Source organism: Pleurodeles waltl, chromosome 6, assembly GCF_031143425.1.
Source record: "Pleurodeles waltl isolate 20211129_DDA chromosome 6, aPleWal1.hap1.20221129, whole genome shotgun sequence".
Lineage (NCBI taxonomy): Eukaryota > Metazoa > Chordata > Amphibia > Caudata > Salamandridae > Pleurodeles > Pleurodeles waltl.
The window spans coordinates 885,887,538-885,909,515 of NC_090445.1; the positions used below are offsets into that span (position 1 = coordinate 885,887,538).

The 21,978-nt window shown below is 41.5% G+C and overlaps 1 protein-coding gene across 2 annotated transcripts in view; it reads right to left on the reverse strand.

The window, feature by feature from the left end:
- Positions 1 to 4,512: 4,512 nt before the first annotated feature.
- The window catches only part of ENTPD1 (ectonucleoside triphosphate diphosphohydrolase 1), a 184,780-nt gene continuing 167,314 nt past the window's right edge, over positions 4,513 to 21,978 (reverse strand). For both annotated transcript variants that reach the window (XM_069239690.1, XM_069239689.1), the window contains exons 8-10: positions 21,410 to 21,529; positions 13,107 to 13,244; positions 4,513 to 6,359 (exon numbers count right to left, since the gene is read on the reverse strand). In XM_069239690.1, coding sequence (XP_069095791.1) covers positions 6,153 to 6,359; positions 13,107 to 13,244; positions 21,410 to 21,529 — 465 coding nt within the window. In that variant the 3' untranslated portion in view covers positions 4,513 to 6,152. The remainder of the gene's footprint in view (positions 6,360 to 13,106; positions 13,245 to 21,409; positions 21,530 to 21,978) is intronic.

Below are 21,978 nucleotides of genomic sequence, written 5' to 3' on the forward strand. Positions count from 1 at the left end.
AACGTTTGAATTGCACTAGCTGCTCTTGAGGATTTCCATATTTTAATATAAACTTTGTTCCATAAGGAAGTTGAAAAGGAAGAATCCAAATCTTTCTCCCACTGTAATTGTGTTGTAGATTTAGTTCTTTCTTCAGGAGGGGAAGTAACAACATGATAAATATGGGAAGCTGACGGGGACTTTAATAAGAGATTTTCAATTTGAGAAACTGGAATAGTAGATGTTTGCAGAGCTGGAAAATCTTGATAGGATCTATTTACATTTTTTTATTAAAGCATCATATTTTCTAGCAAATGATTACGGAAAAGAGAAAAGATGTTGAGCCTGTACAAAAGAAACAGGAGTCCCATTGTCAAATAATTGGTGCACCTTTTTTAACCCTTTTATATGCCATCTAACATGGCCTTTGCAGCTTAGGTTTCTGATACTCTAGAATTTGGGGTGGGACTTAAAAATGTTGATTTAGGTTCTGTTGTTCAGAGCCATGCAGGTTTCTGAAAAAAATGTGAGTGTCCATATTGATGTTGGCTCTTTTTGCCCACCGCTCACTCCTCCTTTACTCTTCTCTTCATTGCTGAATATTGGGGCCCAATTTACTATTTTATTTTATTCATGTCTTAGCTTTTCTTACTCACAGAGTTGTTTTCCTTCCTTTGCATACATCGAAATCTCTCTCTCTTAGTCATCCTTCTTTCTTACCAGTGAATTCCCATTCTTTTCCCATTCAATTATGTTGCTTTAGGCATTGACCATTTGTATGACCTTTATTCAGAGTCAGACATCAGAAACAATCTGAATATGTTGGCTGATGGAAGCATTTCTGCCTTTTTAAAATTACCACTGCCTTTGTGAGTAGGCGGACTGTGGTAGCACTGTGTTAGTCTTTCATCGTATTTCACCACCCAGTGTACGCTGGTGAGCTGGTTTGAAAAGTAACATTTTTCTTCCTCCCGGGGTGCTTGATTACCTCCAGTGGCTGCTGTATTTGTCCGACACACCCAAGTGAGCGAAGAAGGCCTTCAAAAGGTGGCTTAAGACTTGTATTTACTGCGCCTACGAACACATTTGCATCCCTAACAGTCTCTAGAATGTAGGAGACAATGTAGCTCTGCATCAGAATTGCACTGATATGCCCACCTACTTCTGCTCACCTCTGCCCAGAAGGTGCAGCAGACTGTAAGATGTGAGGCTAAGGAAGTTATCTTGCAAAAGGTGAGGGGAACTTGCCAACAATGTATTACCTATATAATGTTGAAAACACCAATAATAGGGAATAATAATTACAGTAGTACATGACTCCAGAATGCAACAGCAGGAAAGATTTTTCAAATAAACTCAACCTATCTGCAATTTATGATTACCTGGTTATTACTACATCCATGCTTCTAGAATAGGAAGTTGGTGTCTGGGGCATAATGGTCAGTGTTAGCGCCTCATGTGGGGAGTCACCTTGTCAGTTGGTGCGATGGTGTGGAACAGGGTAGATGACCAGGTTAAAAAAGTGTGATTTACTCCAACTATTGTCATTGGATAAAAATCCACTTGTGGAACTAAGACATGCAGTACTGCTTATTTTCTTTCCTTTGTGCAATTCAACCCACTGAGATGTGTCCTTAACAGTGGTTTGACCAATCCACATTGGGCATGGAGGCTTGGTCCTTTGACTGTTGCATGAGTGAGGCTAATTGAAGATGAGAATTGTGACTAGGTTTTAAAGCCCAGGCAGAGGGACAGTTTCTATCACACCTTTGGACTCTTTGAAAGAGCAATGTTAAACTCAGAGCACTGCATAGATATCAGAATTTACTATACGTGTTGTTTGTGATCGGACTTTGTGCGCTATTTGTAGAAACATATGTTTAATTGTAACCTCTCTGCCTTCAATAATTTCTTGATTCCTGCTCACTGAAGCTAGGAAAATCATATTAGGCATGCAAAGGATTCTGGTGAAAGATTACTCCGGTTTTCCCTGGATCTTCTCCTACTAAGAATGAACCTCTATTTGGGTGTTCTTCCAGAGTTCTTTGATAATTTTCAGATGAATATGCCTATTAGACAGTTAGAGAGCCTTGTGATCTGATCCACGGTGATGATTCTGTCAATACTATTTTCCACAACATGCTTCACCACTCTCCCTTAGTCACAATGCCTTGTGAGGTTGGCGCCATATTGCATCCTGAATAAGTCACTCATCCTTTTTGTCTTGTTTTCTTAATACCTAGTGTTTATTGCACTGGGCATTCTCTATAGAGGGGCATGAGAATGTCCTAGTCTTTGACTTATTTCTACATCTCTTAACCCAGGAGCTACTACAATGAGGTAGAAATAACTGTTGTAGCAAGATGTGTCATACTTTTCCATCCTCATATTACTGGTATATCTGTGTGCGATACAAGACCACGTAGGAAATTTACATATATGCATGAAGACTTTGTAAATTAGGGCTCTGCTTCATTTTTATAGAAAATTGGAGTTTTCTTGAGCACATTTCAAGAACGCATTTGTTTTAACTCTTGAACAACAAAATGTAATAGTGAAACTAATGTTGCCTCAAATAAACACGCTTTCTTAATGCGGATATGCAAGCCTTGCAGACTAAATACTTCAATCTGTATAATGCTTGCACAGTTGAGTGGATAGGTCCAAACACCACACAGCTGTACAATAACTATTAATTAATACAATGCCTTATATTCAATAATTTGTACGCATAGAAATTGCCCATAATTGCATGCACCTTAATGTTGCAGTCGCTGGATGCCTACAGCTAACTGCAAATATCCCACACTGTCTAGTACCTCTGCAATCACATATCTTAGAACTTCAAGTTCTTCTGCATGATGGCCAAAGACCAGTCTGAATGCTTTTAGTTTTGAAAAACATAGCAAAGTTCAATAATTTGGAGGAAGGTGGTTGAAGTCTAAACAGGATATAAACATTGCATCTATCTTATTGAGAAGAGTGAGTTGTTGGCATCCGGAATAGGATCTCAATGTACCAAGCAGAAATGCCCAGTCAGCATAACGTCCTTTGAGAAAACATGGGACCACATGTACAAAGTCTTTTTGTGGTCACAGATGGGCGGATTAACAGAATTGGCCTGTTTGGAACACAATTTTTTTTTTTTTAGATGTACAAAGCCCTATTTGCGATTCAGTATTAGGAAGAGGCATGGTTAGGGTGTTCCTTCCTAATACAGTATTGCAGTGGCATGTGCAAATGTTTTGCAACTGAAATGTGGTAGCAAACATTTGGATTTCATCACCTACTGGGACCCCTTTCCCTTTGCGAATGTTTATTAAAAACATTTTTTGAGACCAGACAGTGGTCCCACGGTTCCACTGCCTACTCTTAAGAAATGAAAAAAAACTGTTTATTTTTTTTAATGCAATCACAGACATGGTGGTCTGCTGATCCCAGGAGGCCACCATCCCTGTGATTTTAGCGATTCCCAATGGGTCGCAAACAGAGACCTACCCCAATATTTATTGTAGGTCTATTCGAGACCCTCTGGGAATCGCAAAATGTGTTAGAGACACATTTGAACATTGGTGTTTGCAATTGCCAAAGAGCAAATTACAACAATTTGCTATTTACTAATCGCAAATGATTACTTTTGGACATGTGGACCATAATGACTCTATTAAAACTTTAAAGCAAGGCCTGACCTCAAAGTACTGCATGTACCATTGTCTCTATTCAAACATGACCTAGAAGGTGTGGTCCCATCCTGTGATTTTAAATATTGACTTCCAAAAGTTTGGGCATGAGAAGATCTTTAGAAAACATAGGAACATTCTGTCTACCAGAACAATGGGGCAATATGTAAAGTTTTACCCTTGAAAAGTTTAAAACCTTTAAATAAAATTAATGATGCATCTGCAATCACATCCAAGGGCTAAAGCTACCCCCTAAAAAAGGTGATTTATACTGAAAATGTGTGACATGTATAACAGATAAGCAACTCAAACTGCACTACAAAGCCCCCCTCCGACACAGACATAAATATATCCCCTATTTTCTAAAACAGTGGAGCAATTTTAACATTTTACAGTGCAGTTTTTAAAACAGCATATGTATGAAGCATGCTTTAACTTCCAGATCACAAAAAGATTCTCAGATATTGGCGGACACACCTTTTTCTTCCAATGGGAAGATTTGCACATACCTGGGGGTTGCCAATATTTTTTTTATTAAAATGTTGTCTTATTAGCTTCGAATGTGTTACAATAATAGCAAAAAAGTCTCAGCAAACTCTTTACAGTTTTCAGAGTAATGCTGGAAGTTATTTGTCTTCCATGCTATGGGCGTCATAAATATACCAGTGCATCTCCCTGCAATGGGGATAGTGTAAAATTTGTAGGCCAGATACCTGCCCTACTTGGACCCATTTTATTTTGAAAATTAATAGCACACTGTATACAAGCTGACAGCATTTATGTTAACCATGAATCCACCTTCACATTTTCCATGGTCTCATTGGTACCCAGGAAATCTAGACACAACATTCAATTTCAATCTCGCATACAAATTTATTTCCAAAAATACGAATTTCCAACAAAACAGGAATGAATGGCTCCTACTAAACAGATTCACTGAAAATGTTATGATAATTTAAGCGACAGTGTCTGGTCAATTCAAGTTCAAGCAGGGGGAAGACTGTTGGGTCATTAACAGAAAAAATGCAAAGAAAGGTCTTTCTGGAACAGACTTAAACATAGCTTATACCCGGAGAAAAAGTGGTTGGGTTCTATAACAATCTGCCTTAAACATTAGGACACTTCTTTTGATAAAAAAATAAAACTGCAAATTTTTCACTGTCAGTCACACCACTTATTAAAACAGGCCCCTGCGTATGCCTCATCTTCATGACATGGCATTCAAATTGATGGAAAAAAAAAAAAAGAACAGAAGCAAATTGTGATTTTATTTAGCCCATGTTTGTAAGTGACCTTGCTATAATGTGAGGTGCTACTAGAACTTAACTCACTTGTACTTTTTATTTTTGAACTTGGAAGCATAAGAAGTTAAGGTCATCATCACAAATACAAATGCAGCACCTGGTATAATAAATGCAATGGAGTACTAAAATGGTCAGATGTGGTATTGCAGCACTATTATGGGTTTTGTAAGGTGGGGTGAAGAATAGTAGTAAAGATTGGGAGTTCTCTACCAATCCTCCCCCATTTGTACTAGTTTGAGGCATTTTACGTGGATATACTAAGACTCTTCAGTGACTAAATGTATCTGTGGATAATCCCAGAGGTAAAGTATTTTCCTCATAAGTCGTAACTTTGATTTGGCTGTAAATTTCAAATGAAGATTTTAGGAAATTTCTAATGAAGGCATAAGTAAATTCTGCAAGGCTTCCAACAGATTACTAGTAGGTTGGGAAAAGACCTTAGGAGGGAGCGTGTAGCTGGCAGAGTAGTTTATCTGGCTCCCACTCACAAGTAACCAAGCAGAAGAGAAATAGAATTTAGAAAAGATGGATGCAGCAACGCTTCTGTGCAACATCAAGCAGACAAGGTGAAGCTGGCTCCCTGCCTTAGATAATGATTCACCATACTTTAAAAAAGCATGAATCCCCCCCCCCCCAAAATGACATTCTAAAATGCAGCTAACTTTTTAGGGGCTGGAGGCGAGCAGGTTAATTTCCTTCAACAGGTGCTGAGGTGTCTTAGAAATGGCAGTGGCAGATATGGCTTTTCCATATGAAGTCAATAGAAACAAAGCTATAATGCAGAATTAAGCAAATGCTGATAACTTAAAAACACATTGCATGATGTGACCTGAGATCAGATTTGGAGCGCACTGCCAACAAGTCAAGCTGGTTCTTCAATGGTCACTGCTACCAATTCACAGCCATTGCTTTTAACAGAGGTTCAGAGAAAGAAAAAGAACTGCTAATGTGACCTGTTGAGGAAGAGAAGACGAGCTCCAAATTCTTGAACAAATAAGTCGGTTCTTTCATCTTGTGAAAGTGCAGTCGGAATTTATTAAGTTTAATGCCCTCGTACAGAGCAAGTCTTTGAGGCAAAAGGCAGGAGCTGGTAGAGCATCCACTGAGCTCATCATAACAATGTACAATACGGTTCATAGGCAGAGCATAATGATGTCCCTTCAGTCTCCAAAATCATTTTTGGATCTTGCTAGATAATTCCTTTCTCTAGACACTTTTCTTTGCAGCAGCTTAGCCAGATAATGAGAAGGACAGCCACCAGCACAAGGGAGGAGACAACCATCAGTGCCACATATCCCTCATGGGAGAGAGGACGTGAAGGGGGAAGCTCTGCTGGAATCATGTTGGTCAGGTTCAGCATATATCCCAGAGTCCAACCGGCATCACTGCCGCTAATCTGTGAAGAGACAGCAGAACAGTGTTTACTCAACGACCAAGAAGTATGCAATTTCGTTACTGAGAAACACATCCTTTGACAACGTACCTACAAGCTACTAGGTGGTCACTAACAAACATAAAAATAAGGCTTGCATGTCATGCTTCATAATGAAAATGTCACTTACCCAGTGTACATCTGTTCGTGGCATTAGTCGCTGCAGATTCACATGTTTGGCACAGTCCGCTGCCTGGTGTTGGGCTCGGAGTATTACAAGTTGTTTTTCTTCGAAGAAGTCTTTTTGGTCACGGGACCGAAGGACTCCTCCCTCTTCGGCTCCATTGCGCATGGGCGTCGACTCCATATTAGATTGTTTTCCCCGCAGAGGGTGAGGATGGAGTTGTTTGCTATAAATAGTGCCCATGCAATGGAGTGAATATGTATGTACGTTAAGAGTTTATAATAATTATTTACAAATGTACAGAAGTTTAAGATTTATGATCTACTTCTAGACGGCTACAGGCTTCCCGGGGAGGTGGGAGGGTACATGTGAATCTGCAGCGACTAATGCCACGAACAGATGTACACTGGGTAAGTGACATTTTCAGTTCGATGGCATATGTTGCTGCAGATACACATGTTTGGCACAGACTGTAAAGCAGTTACCTCCCCTAAAAGCGGTGGTTTAGCCTGTAGGAGTTGAAGTAGTTTGGAATAATGTTCTTAGTACAGCTTGGCCCACTGTAGCTTGTTGTGCATTTAGTACGTCTACACAGTAGTGTTTAGTAAACGTATGAGGCGTAGACCAGGTTGCAGCCTTACATATTTCGCTCATAGGAATGTTTCCTAGAAAGGCCATTGTAGCACCTTTCTTTCTGGTTGAGTGTGCCTTTGGTCTAATAGGCAATTCTCTTTTGGCTTTAAGATAGCACGTTTGAATACATCTGACTATCCATCTAGCAATGCCTTGTTTAGAGATTGGATTTCCTATGTGTGGTTTTTGAAAAGCTATGAACAGTTGTTTTGTTTTCCTGATTAGCTTTGTTCTGTCAATGTAATACATTAGTGCTCTTTTGATGTCTAATGTATGTAGTGCCCTTTCAGCCACAGAATTTGGTTGTGGGAAGAACACTGGCAATTCTACTGTTTGATTTAAATGGAATGGTGAGATTACTTTTGGCAGAAATTTTGGATTTGTTCTTAGAACTATTTTATTGTTGTGTATTTGAATAAATGGTTCTTGTATGGTAAATGCCTGTATTTCACTTACTCTTCTGAGGGATGTGATTGCAATGAGAAATGCGACCTTCCAAGTTAGATATTGCATTTCACAGGAATGCATGGGTTCGAAAGGGGGACCCATGAGTCTCGTTAAGACGATGTTAAGATTCCATGAAGGAACTGGTGGTGTTCTTGGTGGGATAATTCTTTTTAGCCCTTCCATGAATGCTTTAATAACTGGTATTCTAAATAGAGACGATGAATGAGTAGTTTGTAGGTAAGCAGATATTGCTGCGAGGTGTATTTTTATAGATGAAAAAGCGAGATTTGCTTTTTGCAAATGTAGTAAGTATCCTACTATGTCTTTAGTAGAGGCATGTACTGGTTGTATTTGATGGGCATGGCAGTAGTAAACAAATATTTTCCACTTAGATGCATAGCAGTGTCTAGTGGAAGGTTTTCTAGCTTGTTTTATGACCTCCATGCATTCTTGTGTGAGGTCCAAGTGCCCGAATTCTAGGATTTCAGGAGCCAAATTGCCAGATTCAATGATGCTGTGTTTGGATGCCTGATCTGTTGTTTGTGTTGTGTTAACAGATCTGGCCTGTTGGGTAGTTTGACATGCGGTACTAGTGACAGGTCTAGTAGAGTTGTATACCAAGGTTGTCTTGCCCATGTGGGTGCTATCAGTATGAGTTTGAGTTGGTTTTGACTCAACTTGTTTACTAGATATGGAAGGAGAGGGAGAGGGGGAAAAGCGTACGCAAATATCCCTGACCAATTCATCCATAGAGCATTGCCTTGTGATTCGCGGTGTGGGTACCTGGATGCGAAGTTTTGGCATTTTGAGTTTTCTCTTGTTGCGAACAAATCTATGTGGGGTGTTCCCCAAATTTGAAAGTACTTGTTCAGAACTTGGGGGTGAATTTCCCATTCGTGGACTTGTTGGTGGTCTCGCGAAAGGTTGTCTGCTAGTTGGTTTTGTATTCCTGGAATAAATTGTGCTATTAGGCGAATGTTGTTGTGAATCGCCCACTGCCAAATTTGTTGTGTTAGGAGGCACAATTGTGTTGAGTGTGTTCCTCCTTGTTTGTTTAAATAATACATTGTTGTCATGTTGTCTGTTTTGACAAGAATGTATTTGTGTGTTATTATGGGTTGGAAGGCTTTTAACGCTAGAAATACTGCTAACAGTTCTAGGTAATTGATATGAAATTTTGTTTCGTGTATATCCCATTGTCCTTGAATGCTGTGGTGATTGAGGTGTGATCCCCACCCTGTCATGGAAGCATCTGTTGTTATAACGTATTGAGGCACTGGGTCCTGAAATGTCCGCCCTTTGTTTAAATTTTTGCTGTTCCACCATAGAAGCGAGAGGTATGTTTGGCGGTCTACCAACACCAGATTTTGAAGTTGACCCTGTGCCTGTGACCATTGTGATGCTAGACACTGTTGTAAGGGTCGCATGTGTAGTCTTGCGTTTGGGACAATGGCTATGCATGATGACATCATGCCTAGAAGTTTTAGCGCAAATCTTGCTTGTATCTTTTGGTTTGGAGACATAGCACTTATTAGCTTGTGGAATGCCTGCACTCTTTGTGGACTTGGAGTGGCAATTCCTTTTGATGTGTTGATGGTTGCTCCTAGATATTGTTGTGTTTGACACGGTTCTAGGTGTGATTTTGTGTAGTTGATGGAAAACCCCAGTTTGTGAAGGGTTTGTATGACAAAAGTGGTGTCGTTTGCGCATTTTTTTACTGTGTTGGTTTTGATTAGCCAGTCGTCTAGGTAAGGGAACACATGTATCTGTTGTCTCCTGATGTGTGCTGCTACCACTGCTAGACATTTTGTGAACACTCTTGGTGCAGTTGTTATTCCGAATGGTAACACCTTGAATTGGTAATGTATTCCTTTGAATACGAACCGTAGGTACTTTCTGTGAGAAGGGTGTATTGGTATATGAAAGTACGCATCCTTTAGGTCTAATGTGGTCATGTAATCTTGCTGTTTGAGCAGTGGAATGATGTCTTGTAGTGTGACCATGTGAAAATGGTCCGATATGATGTAGGTATTTAGTGTCCTGAGATCTAATATTGGTCTCAATGTTTCGTCTCTTTTTGGAATTAGAAAGTACAGGGAGTAAACTCCTGTGTTTTTTTGTTGTACTGGTACTAATTCTATTGCATCCTTTTGCAGTAGTGCTTGAACTTCTAGTCCTAAAAGTTCTAAATGTTGTTGTGACATTTTGCGTGTTTTGGGGGGGATGTTTGGTGGGAAGTTGTGGAATTCTATGCAATAGCCATGTTGGATTATTGCTAATACCCAATTGTCTGTTGTAATTTGTTGCCAAGATTGGTAGAATTGGCTTAGTCTTCCCCCCACTGGTGTTGAGTGAAGGGGTTGCGTGACTTGAAAGTCACTGTTTAGGTGGAGGTGTTTTTGGAGTCTGGAATCTTCCCCTACTCCTTGGGAATTGACCCCCCCGGTATCCCCTGAAACCTCCCCTTTGGAAGGAACCCTGATATGGTGTGGTTCTTGATTGTTGGCTGGTGGTGTCTGTGGGTTGGCCACGAAACCCCCCTCTAAATGGAGTTTTTCTGAATGAGCCTCTGCTCTGCGGGGAGTAGAGTGCGCCCATGGCCTTGGCCGTGTCTGTGTCCTTTTTAAGTTTTTCAATGGCTGTATCCACTTCAGAGCCAAACAGTTGTTTCTCGTTGAAGGGCATATTAAGGACAGCCTGCTGGATTTCAGGTTTGAAGCCTGAGGTGCGTAGCCAAGCGTGTCTCCTTATGGTGACAGCAGTGTTGACTGTTCTTGCTGCAGTATCGGCTGCGTCTAGTGAAGAGCGGATTTGATTGTTTGAGATCGTTTGTCCCTCTTCCACTATTTGCTGCGCCCTTTTTTGGTATTCCTGAGGAAGATGGTCTACGAGAAGTTGCATCTCGTCCCAGTGTGCGCGGTCATATCTGGCCAGCAGCGCTTGTGAATTTGCGATGCGCCACTGGTTGGCTGCCTGTGATGCCACTCTTTTCCCTGCGGCGTCAAATTTTCGGCTTTCTTTGTCCGGAGGTGGGGCGTCGCCAGATGTATGTGAATTTGCTCTTTTGCGAGCTGCCCCTACTACCACAGAGTCGGGTGGTAACTGCGAAGTAATAAACACTGGGTCTGTGGGTGGTGGTTTGTATTTCTTATCCACCCTTGGGGTGATGGCTCTTGATTTTACGGGCTCCTCAAAAATTTGTTTTGCGTGCCGTAACATCCCTGGTAGCATTGGGAGACATTGATATTGGCTATGTGTAGCCGAGAGGGTGTTAAATAAAAAATCATCCTCTATAGGATCGGAATGCAGTTGGACATTGTGGAAGTCTGCAGCCCTAGCCACCAGTTGCGAGTATGAGGTACTGTCCTCTGGTGGTGACGGCTTTGTGGGGTATGACTCGGGATCATTGTCCGGCACTGGGGTGTCATACAGGTCCCAAGCGTCTTGATCCTGATCGTCATGACTTATGGTAGTTTGCGCTGGTGAGTGCATTTGTGGCGGTGTTTGTGCCGGCGATGCCTGTGGTGGAGAGGGCGGAGGCGTGACTTTTTTAACCACTTTGGCTTGTGGTTGTGCGTCATCCTTTGGAAGTCCGAACCTTCTTTTCCTCATGATTGGGGGAAGGGTTGATATCTTCCCTGTATCTTGCTGGATGCACAGTCTCTTTTGTGTGTAGTCCGATTCTACACTTTGGAGCTCTTGTCCAAATTTGTGCATTTGGCCACTTAGTCCTTGTTCCTCTGAGTAGGATGAAGGTGTGGTATTTTTCGGCGCCGAGAGAGAATCTTTTTTCGGTTTCGGCACCGACAGAATTTTTGTTCCTTTCGGCATGGATTCTCGGTGCCGATGTTTTTCGGTGCCGGTATCTTGTTTTTGTCTCTCGGAGCCGCTTTCTCGGCTCCGAGGTTGCTCCATGGCGGTCCCTCGACCGGAGTCGGGTGTCTTCGCTATGGGCGTGCCCTTTTTCGGCCCCTTCGACGGGTCGCCTGATTTATGGGTCGAGCCATGGCCTGTTGGCAGTGGCGTCCCCTGGGCTTTCGGTTTGTCGATGGATTTACTTTTCGACGTCTTACTCACAGTTTGTTGCTGTTGTTCGACGTCGGAGTCTCCGGATTCTGATTCCGGAACCGAGAATGTTTCCTCTTCGTCGTCGAAACGTTGTTTTGTCGACGTGGACGCCATTTGGTGACGCCTGGCTCTTCGGTCCCGGAGTGTTTTTCTGGACCGGAAGGCTCGACAGGCTTCACAGGTATCCTCCTTGTGCTCGGGGGACAAGCACAAGTTACAGACCAAGTGCTGATCTGTATAAGGATACTTACTGTGACATTTTGGGCAGAAACGAAACGGGGTCCGTTCCATCGGCTTCGATGTCGCACGCGGTCGGGCCGACCAGGCCCCGATGGGGGATCGAAACTGCCCCAAAGTCTTCCAATGATCGGTGTCGATGTACCTAACTATCCCGATACCGAACGGAACAATACCGACGCTTTCTTCCGAGATTCTGACTAACTTTCCGAACCGAAACACGGAGCGAAAAGGAATACGTCCGAACCCGACAGCGGAAAAAAACAATCTAATATGGAGTCGACGCCCATGCGCAATGGAGCCGAAGAGGGAGGAGTCCTTCGGTCCCGTGACCAAAAAGACTTCTTCGAAGAAAAACAACTTGTAATACTCCGAGCCCAACACCAGGCAGCGGACTGTGCCAAACATGTGTATCTGCAGCAACATATGCCATCGAACACTACAATTATGCATTATTACTTCCTCTTCAGGGTATCCACTGTGGTTAAGACCTGCATGCCCACAAGTTTATGCCCGATAAGGAGCGGTGCCAGAATATCATTGTCACAATATTGCAAGATATAAATATTAAATACAGAAATATGGTCTTATGGAGTTAATAATAGAAAATGTACAACCAACAGGACAATACCTTTTGCAAGGGCACACACAGACACTAAGTAGAAAGAAGTGCAATTAACAGCTGTTTATGCTTATGATCATGTGGGTGGGCAATAAGGCTGTTAACAGTTGTCGCCAATATCTCACCTAAGAGAAACTTTGGAACAGAACAATGGTCCTGGTCTGCTTTATGTCCCATCTTCACACACTTACTCTCTGCAGGCAAGTGTTAGTTTATGGCAGCATTCTAAGCATCCAATAGCTGCATTAATCCCAGTATTCCGCAGAAGGTGCTAATATGTAATTCACTGCCTCCCATCATCGCACCCAGGCAAGTTGCACATTGCAATTGCCTGATACAGTACAAATTACTAGACAAGTATATGTACATAGCTGAAAAAGCTAACAATATGAACCCCATTGTTTTTCAACATCTACCTAATGCTGACCTGACATCTGTCATATAGGCATGAATTAATGGAGAGCTCTGCCCAAGAAACCAGTAGAAGTACCTTCAGTGTCAGAAATCCATACATAGTTTACATTTCTCACTCCTTATGTTTTATAGAAACATGGTGTATGCGTAATCAGACCATGTTTACCTTGCCCACAAATCTTATGCTGTCCCAGCTGGTTGAGTTGAAACCGTAGCCCACTTCTAGAAGGGAGAGAATATACGTTCCTGAGAAGCAGTACTCGCTGAGGTACTTCTCTTTCGTCTTTGGGAACTCCACCTTTACCTTAGAAAGACAATTGACATACATATTAATTGAGACCAGGCAGATGAGGCTATCGACAGTGTGAAAATAGAACACAGTTTACAGCAAATGAAAAAAAGCAGTGGTTGTTAATCTGTTGTTATTTTGGTCTGTACTTTGGCATGGCAGCTCTTCATAAGTCCTGCACTGCATCATACCATACTGGTAAACGTTTAATTCAATTTGACAATGAGACGCATCAATAAAAAATGCAAAGTGATTTCATCTTTTCTGGCAGACTTCTTCTTGTTCAATGAGGGCCACGTGACCTCACATATTAAGATCAGTGGCGTAGGCCATCAATCATCACTGTAGCCTCTAAATCATCTACCAGCGGTAGAATGTGGCTCATCACCGCCTGGATAAAAGGTGTAGGTGTGTCGGATCACAAATTGATGTGGACAACAGATAGCTGAATGTGACATTTAAAATTAAAATCTGGGAATACAAAGATCATAATTCTGGCAAAATCAAAAGTTTGAAAAAGTGAATACTTCTATGCTGTAATAGTGCAAAACTGGAGCTCTTGGAGATGAGGATAAGAAGGGGATAAAAACATGCATTTCAATGATAAACCCATCCTACACACCATTCCATGCCCATCAGTGATCACATAACCACAACTGTCAGCAAGGTAAATACTTTTGTGTATTTGATACAATATTGAGCAAAGAGCAACACATCAATGAAACAAGAGTAGGGTAAAATGTGTCTCCTTTTATACACAAAGACAGTTTAGAGGGAGGTGATTTAAAAGTAAAATAACCATCCCAACTATAATTTCTAGATAGCCTGATGGCCATAGGATTTATTAGGTCTTGCTCCTTAGGCAGCTTTTAGCAAACTTGAAGGGACAGATAAAAACAATCTTTGGCAAAGACAATAGGTTCTTCTGGGTCAGCCCACTTCTTGCCATTGGTTGGCTTAATTGCCACTCTTTCTATTCAATGGCTTGCCTTCCTCTTCTTGGGGTTTCCTCCTGTGGAGCCCAGCCTTTTTATCATCCTTTTGATAGGCTGACTTGTGTCTTCCCATTGCTCACAGTTAGGGAACTTTTTACCTTTTTTTTTAAGCACTTCATGAGAATGCATGTTTTCCATCTATCTGCCTTGTGTGCTCCCCCCGCCCCCAATACCTTTGTGGACTCCATGTTGCTCTCTCCCTCATGTGCTGCTGTTCCTACTTCATCTCTCCCTCATGTGCTGCCGTTCCCTTTTACCTACTTTATCCACCCACCCAGCTTTATTTTTATCCACCACCCACTACCCATTGCTTCCCTCATATGCTTCCTCAATCCCACCAGCTCGCACCTCTGTTGTTCATCTAACTTGTGAACCTTTAAATATTTATTTTTAGAGGCCCCGCCAGCTCCTGTTTTCTGATGGGCTGCTCTGCTGATAGAAATGAGCTTTAGAGCATTTCCATTTTTTTTTAATTTACTGCTTCAAATGGCATCCGCTGTCTTGGATCGGTACATAACAAATTTAATGAAATGCCGCTTACATCGTTTAGCAGGCACACAAATGTGTACGGATGCATGCACGTGCATACGTCACAACACATGTGCATGTAAACTTAACAATGCAAGCACCAGTAGTATCATAACACGTGCACATTTATGCACGCTTTGCATCACTGTGTCTTTTTTTAATACTGAGTTTGCTTTTTGCTGATGCTGTACAACACTGCCAACAAGTTTTTCCATAGCCAATAGGTCACACAGGTGACACCTATTTGCTCTGCCAATTCTTATTTTTAACAGATAGCCTTAAAAGATGATGTGTGACTTTGAGGTTCTAACTCAAATAGCAAGTAGTGTAACAAGTGCTGATTAATACACACCCACAACTTGTACCAGATGGATGCTGTAAACTAAAGGGATTAACCACTAGATATACACCTGCAAAATGTAATGTACGTTATTGCAGCAGGTAGTACGTGCTTAATCAGAGGTTGGGTGCTATAGGATGGTGAAGGCTCTCATAACTTGTGTAGTATAATTAGGACAAGGAAGAATACGTTAATGACTGATAACCTAGTAATAACGTGTTCAAGAACTATACAATACATGTCTCATTTTTTAGCAAATCATAAATGCTGTGTTATATATGGAAATAGAAACCACAGCTACAGTGAATACTGACATATAATAACTGTGGGCCTATGAGGTGGGAGAAGGGCCTTTTCTGGAAGTATCAGGTTACACTTGTAGGACATGTTAAATGTAAATTCCCAATTTTCTGTAACACAGATCATTACCAAGTACTTTAGCTAGTGGCGGAAGACCATGTTACCTTTCATACGAGAGTGGAAATAAGGAGCCCGCAGAAGGCAACGCGCCCATCAGAAAGAACATTATCGGAGTTACATAACTTGTACTTCTTCTGCAAACCTGCTATTGCTAATTTTGACTTCTCACAAAGCAAAATAAAAGGAGGGTCAAGAATGAAATACGTCCTGATACAATTAAGGACCGCAAGACTGCTCTACAAATTTGAGGCTCGGTTTCCTGTTGCTAATGTTTAGTGAAACAATGGTTAAAAGGGCAGGTAGCAGCATCACAGGTGAACGGATACATCTCCAAAAAGAGCCAAAATTATGTCCACACCTCACGCAGAAAGGACAGGAGCTTCTCAACTAATGCAAAAGAATGGCTTACCAGCAGAACATCCAGTGGAAATCAGTTGGCTCATTCTTGAGATTTGAAAGAAAAAAAAAAGAAATTAACTGACTACCAAGACCTATGATAATATTAATTCAAAGCAATCCAATCTCTCGTCTGTCTACAAGGAAAGAAGAGGAAAGCTGCCAAAAATGATCTGAGATACATGAAACTCCAAAGCCTTCCTCGGTAGAGAAGGTTTCATCTGTAGAATCATATGTCACTTAAGAAACTTAGTCAAGGAGTCACACAAAGAGCCTGCAAGTCAGCTGATATTTACAGAAGTGATGGCTATCAACAAAAACTTCAAGAAAGAAACTTCAGCTGACATGGGTACATGGGCTCAAAAGGATGACCCATCAAAGAACATAAAAAGGCCAAAATGGGGGCCCATATAGCTCTTTTCTTTGCTAACAGGATGGTGTTTTTCACTAAAGAAATGTCAAATTCCAAAACCTGAACTGTCTGAGCCTGTAAAGGCTCAATAGTCTATGCAGACTAGACATAAATAACCCACCTGCTTGTATGAACTGTTCTAATCAAATATCTACAAGCTACCAAAAGGACACGTAAACCCTTCTGATGGATATAAGATGAGAGAGGTAGTCTTTCAAATTCGAGGCATTAATAATGAGGACACTGAGGTTTGGAATGCTATAACTGCCCCTGTTTTGAGTCACTAGGCAAGGGCTTTCTCAGGGCAAGAGGCCACACAGAAGGTCTGAATGCTATTGTTGAACATCCCAAAGTGTAGCAATTACTGTTACATGAGCTTTGGGAGCTAAAACACTCTCTGCATCAGAAGCAGCAATATAAATTATTTATAGAGAGTGTACCTCAAGGCCAGAGAGACAGAGAGAATATCTCCTTGTATGTGCCCTAGATATAACACATGAGAAGAACACTACAGACAAATCTTGTTCTCTCTGGTATTAAATAGATCTATCAGTCACATCGAACACCCCAAATGTTCAAATGTCATGTGAGCCACATATAGTTAAAGCCTGGAAAAGTCTGCTTGGGTGGTGTGCTATCTTGTTCTCTTTCCCCATAGATGAAGTGCCAACCATTTTAATTTTCTGCCTATGGCCTGAAGCCAGAGATCCAGACGCTCCTATCACAGGAAGTGACATCTGAACAGGCAAGGGGGAGGATAGGATACCACATAGCATTGGTGGTGTCTGTTAATTAGAAGGGAAATCTTGCAACACAATTTTAATTGCCTGTAACTCAGACTGATGCGCAAGAGACTTTCTTGATAAGACGGCATTGCATTTCATGTAAGGCTTTGCAAATGCACATCAAATCTGGCCAAGGCAGCTGAAACTGCTTGCTCCATAGACGCGATTCCAGGCACTTCCAGCACTTTAAATTCTGAATCACTAGATGAGGGAGAAAAATCTTTAATTCGCACCACTCCAAATCTCTAAGAAGTATAATTCAGAGCCCATGGCTTTTAGTAAAATTACATACTCAATGTCCATGACAGGGTTTTAATTTTAAACCAATGAATGTCCAAATACTGTTATCATTTATTCTCGCTCTCTGCGTCTCAAAATGTGTATTGCAAAGCTTTCTTTTATGAGTATTCACTTTTTGCTGTTATATTATCGAACTCTCTAATTTCTCAAAACCCAAGAGATCAAATATAAACATATTACATACATTACTCCTTCTACTTATTTATTCCCATGTGTAGTGCGGAAAAGGTCTTCTTTTGTGCCTTTTCTTTTCTGGGTGCAGGATCGAGAGGGTGCCTCACAGCGCATATTTGAAGGTGGTGTAAAATAAATTCCACACTCTTCGCCAATTTCATCTCAAAATTGATTTGTGAGTTTTGGCTTTACACCTTAAATGTATGCTTTCCAAAATACATTTCCATGCCATGTTTGGTGTAAATCCGGTAAGCAGAACCACTCCTGTGCATGTCCTAAGTCCTTGAGGAGAGGTTTACGTCTGAACCTAGTGCTTTGCCGAAGGCAAGGAGATAAGTCAGAGCAATAAATAAATAATAGCACATAACAATGTCTTACTATACTTAAATAAACTAATAACTATAGAATCATAGTGATGTCGTCAATGTGGAGATAACATGTTTTGTGATCAGTTATGTCACCAATGATGTTGTTTGTGAGGTCATCCGTAACCTCATGTGTGAGGTCATGAACAGAGCACTGGGAGCAATTATGTTTGCACAGGTAACCTATAGTGGCAATTTTCCATTTTTTTTCATATGAACCATATCCATAACTTCACTTTAAATAATGTATTTCAAGGTATTTCCAAGGTTTGTTTTTTTTTAAAGAAAATATTCGTTAATATCTTATGAGCAGAAGAAATCATACCATATCTTTAACAAAGTGTTTTTAGTGAATTTGTGAATTATTTGATCATATACTACATCTAACTTCTGTATGCTTCTATTCAACTGTTTGAAATTGGGTGTCTAACTGACAGAAGTATGCACCCTGTTCAAGTAGCGACCGCAATCTTAGTCAAGGTAAGTTACAACACAACCCAAATTAACCTGTGCACACCCTCCAGTAGCTTGGCACAGATAAGTAGGCTTAACTTAGAAGGCAATGTGTAAAGTATTTGACCAATAACTCCTACAGTAACACAGTGAAAATACCACCAAAAAGTAGTCCACACCACTTCAGGAAAATATATAATATTTATCTGAATGAAATAAGACCAAACCTACAAAAATCCATTATGCACAAGCCAAGATATCACTTTTCAGAGGTTTAAGTAAGTCTTAATCCATAGGAATCAATGGTTGTATCTTTTTAGCACCAAGTACCTGGGATGCATCATAACTAATGATGCAGCAGGGAACAGAGGAGGTGATACATCAAAAAGTAAAGCGATGCGTCGATTTTTCCGCTGCGGTGGAGGAAATGCATCTTTCCTCGCAGCATGGTGATGCATAGATTTGTGGGTGCGCAGCCTTGACTTCTTACTGCTGTGCAGGGATATTTTGACGCCAAGGGACGATGCATGGAAAATCCAAAGTGTGCTGGGAGGATGAAACAGGCTGCGTCAATCTGGTAAGCGATGCATCGATTTTTCAGCTGCGAGACAGGTGTTACGTTGATTTTCTGATGCAGTGGATTTTCTCTCTCTGGTGAAGTCTTTGATGGCCCTGAGACTTCTTAATAGAAGGCACATTCAGTCCAAGCCCTTGGAGATCACTTGTGGGGGAAGGCAGAGTCAGGAAGCAGCAGAGCAACAGGCAGGAGAGCAGTCCTTCTGGAAAAGCAGTCCAGATGAGTCATTTGGGGAGTATGGCAATCCTTCTGACAGAGTCCAGATGTAGGTCCAGAAATGTCTAATATGAAGGGGTCACAGACCCAGTACATATGTCCAGATGTGCCTTTGAAGTAGAGGAGACTTCAAAGAATGGTTTTGAAGTACACCCTTTGAACTCTGTCCTGTTTATCAGGAGATCTGCGGGGTTTTGTGTGAGGTCCAGCCATTAGCGTTTGAAGTGTAAGTGAGAGCCCCTCCACCCTTCCTACCCAGGAAGACCCATCAGTATTCAGATGAATGCAGATGCAGCTGAGTGTCCTGTGTTTATGGCTGTCTGGGTGGAATGCACAAGGGGAGCTGTCAACCAGCACAGACCAGACGTGGATTGGAGACAAGCTGCAAGGCACAGAGAGCAAACTGCAGAGAAATGCCTACTTTCTAAATGTGGTATTTTTAAAATAGTATGTTGGAAAGTGGGTTATTGGGAAAAGTGGTAGGTGCCTAGACTTAGCAATAGGCCAGAAACCCCCACTAGGTCCAGTTAAGGTCTCAGTACATTAATCCTTCCTCAACCCTTGGCAGCTTGGCCCTCAAGCATTTAGGCTCAACTTAGGTTAAAAAAGGTCACACTTGACAGGGGCAAAGTCCAGTGTTCAGGCCACCCACGATGTAACACTGTTACACTTACTTTCAGAAGTGTTTCTTGATTCAGGAAAGTGGTCCAAAGCACCAGCCAAGGGTTCAGAGGCTCTGGTTAACCCAGAATGCACCTGGTCAGAATCCTCAAATGGCCACTGGATGCTGGTCAACTGGGCTGTTCTTGCAGGACTTGATGCAGGATACTCTGGTTAGCTCCTTTGTACCTGTAGCTTACAGAGAGCCCACTCCTGGAGTTGCAGAAGAAAGGCAAAGTCCTTGTAAGTGCAGTTCCTCAGGTGAAGCCCAAGGGTCCAACAAGGCCAGTCCTTCTTCTCAGGTATCTTCTTCCAAAAGGGATATGAATTGTATGACAGCTCTTCCATATTTATCCCTGCTCCTGGGTTGGGAATATGCTGGGTAGCGGGTGGGTTTGCACCTGTCCAGTGGGGAGCAGGGCAAGACACTCTGAGGTGACCACTTCCTTTGAAGTGTGGCAGAAATTAGTTGCAGAAAGCAACATTCTCTAAAAATCCAACATGGAGAAAATTCCTCCTTTGAGGTTAGACCTGGCCGAGTCCACCCACTGGTGTGGCTATGCCTCCCTAACACGCTCCTCCTAATCTAATCATTGGGGCTCCCCTCTGTCTAGGGGAGCAAGAAATGGGGGTGCTCCAGTTTCTGTCCCAAGTGGCTTTACTACCTCCTTTGAAGATCAGTTTGGCTAGTTTTCTGCCATCCTGCTCTGCCATCTGCTGCAGCAGGTCTCCTCCCACCACATGCTTTCTTTGTCTCATCCCAGGCAACTTCACACCTCAATAAGGTAGCCTGGCTCAGGCGGCCAGAGGCTGACCAATCAGGAAAGGGCACTACAGGGCTGAATTTGGTAACTTTCAGAAAGTATAGTATAGTGGTTACCTGCATGGATATGCATTGCTTTTTTTCTCTCCACAGAAGCACCCACTCTTAGTTGAGTCGGGGTTCAGAAGCCCCAATGTTACTATTTTAATGGTTGACAAGTTCCTTTATATGCTCTTTTGGGATAGAGTATATGGTACATATTAGTCTCCTTAGAAATGCTCTTATCTTCACTTATCCCTTTGTTGACCAGCTTTCTATATGGCAAGAAACAGATTTGGAACATGTAGTTTTATTGCCACCACTTTTCATATATCCAATTTTGTTCCCTATTGATACGCCGTATTCACAATTGTCAAGTGTGATGTGCTGAGTATCCATACATCTTACCGTTATTATACCAATAAATGCGAATAAAGAAGGATTTAAAAAAATGAAACAGCCAGATGCACTAACAAGTGCACAAGTTCACACATATTCACCATATGGCTCTAAAGTTATCAGCAAACAAAACAAATGCCCTTTGAATGGAAAAAGAACCTGAACCATAGCTAAGAAGTCACTATTGCTGACCCTTGATTATTATATTACTTTGCTGTTTTGATTATTTCCAAAACCCTGACAAGCACACACTGATTTGTACAGACCTTCATGAAAACGCAGAGAACACCTTCTCCTCAAGAAACCATATGGTATTCCCAAATGAGTTATTAAACAGGCTTAAGATTGTTTTAAATACCTCTTGCCATGGTCTGGAGCAGAACTTTCTCACTGTCTCCTTGGCGTCTTCAAGGGATTTTGGGTTCTTTATGTCAGCCAATTTCAAAAAGTCCATAACAAAGAAGAAAGCTGAAAAGGCCTGAAAGAGTAAAGCAATTCCACACATTTACTTTGAGGAAGGCTGCATTTTTAAAGAAGTCTAAACCCTTACAAATATATTAGTGCATCATAACATTAAAACAGAATCAATATCTAGAATTCTCAGGAATTGTACACTCTCATGCTCAGTAAACTAAAGACCTGTTAGGTCTTGAGTAAGTCAGCCTCCTTCTGGTACTGACTAGGTAGTATTAAAGTTTATGGCAGTATCAGACAGCTGAGATCTGCAACCAATTTACAGATATTGAAAATCCTTCCCTGTTTTGAGTAGTGTCATAACATTTGGTTCCTCTGATGCCCAATGCTACACAATTTGTTTCTAAATCTTTTCAACAATGTTGCATTAATAGACCTCCAAGTCATAAAAATTATTGTTCTTGGTAAAAACAGGGTTGTGCTCAGGAGTTTGGACAATTTGGAAGCAGTTTT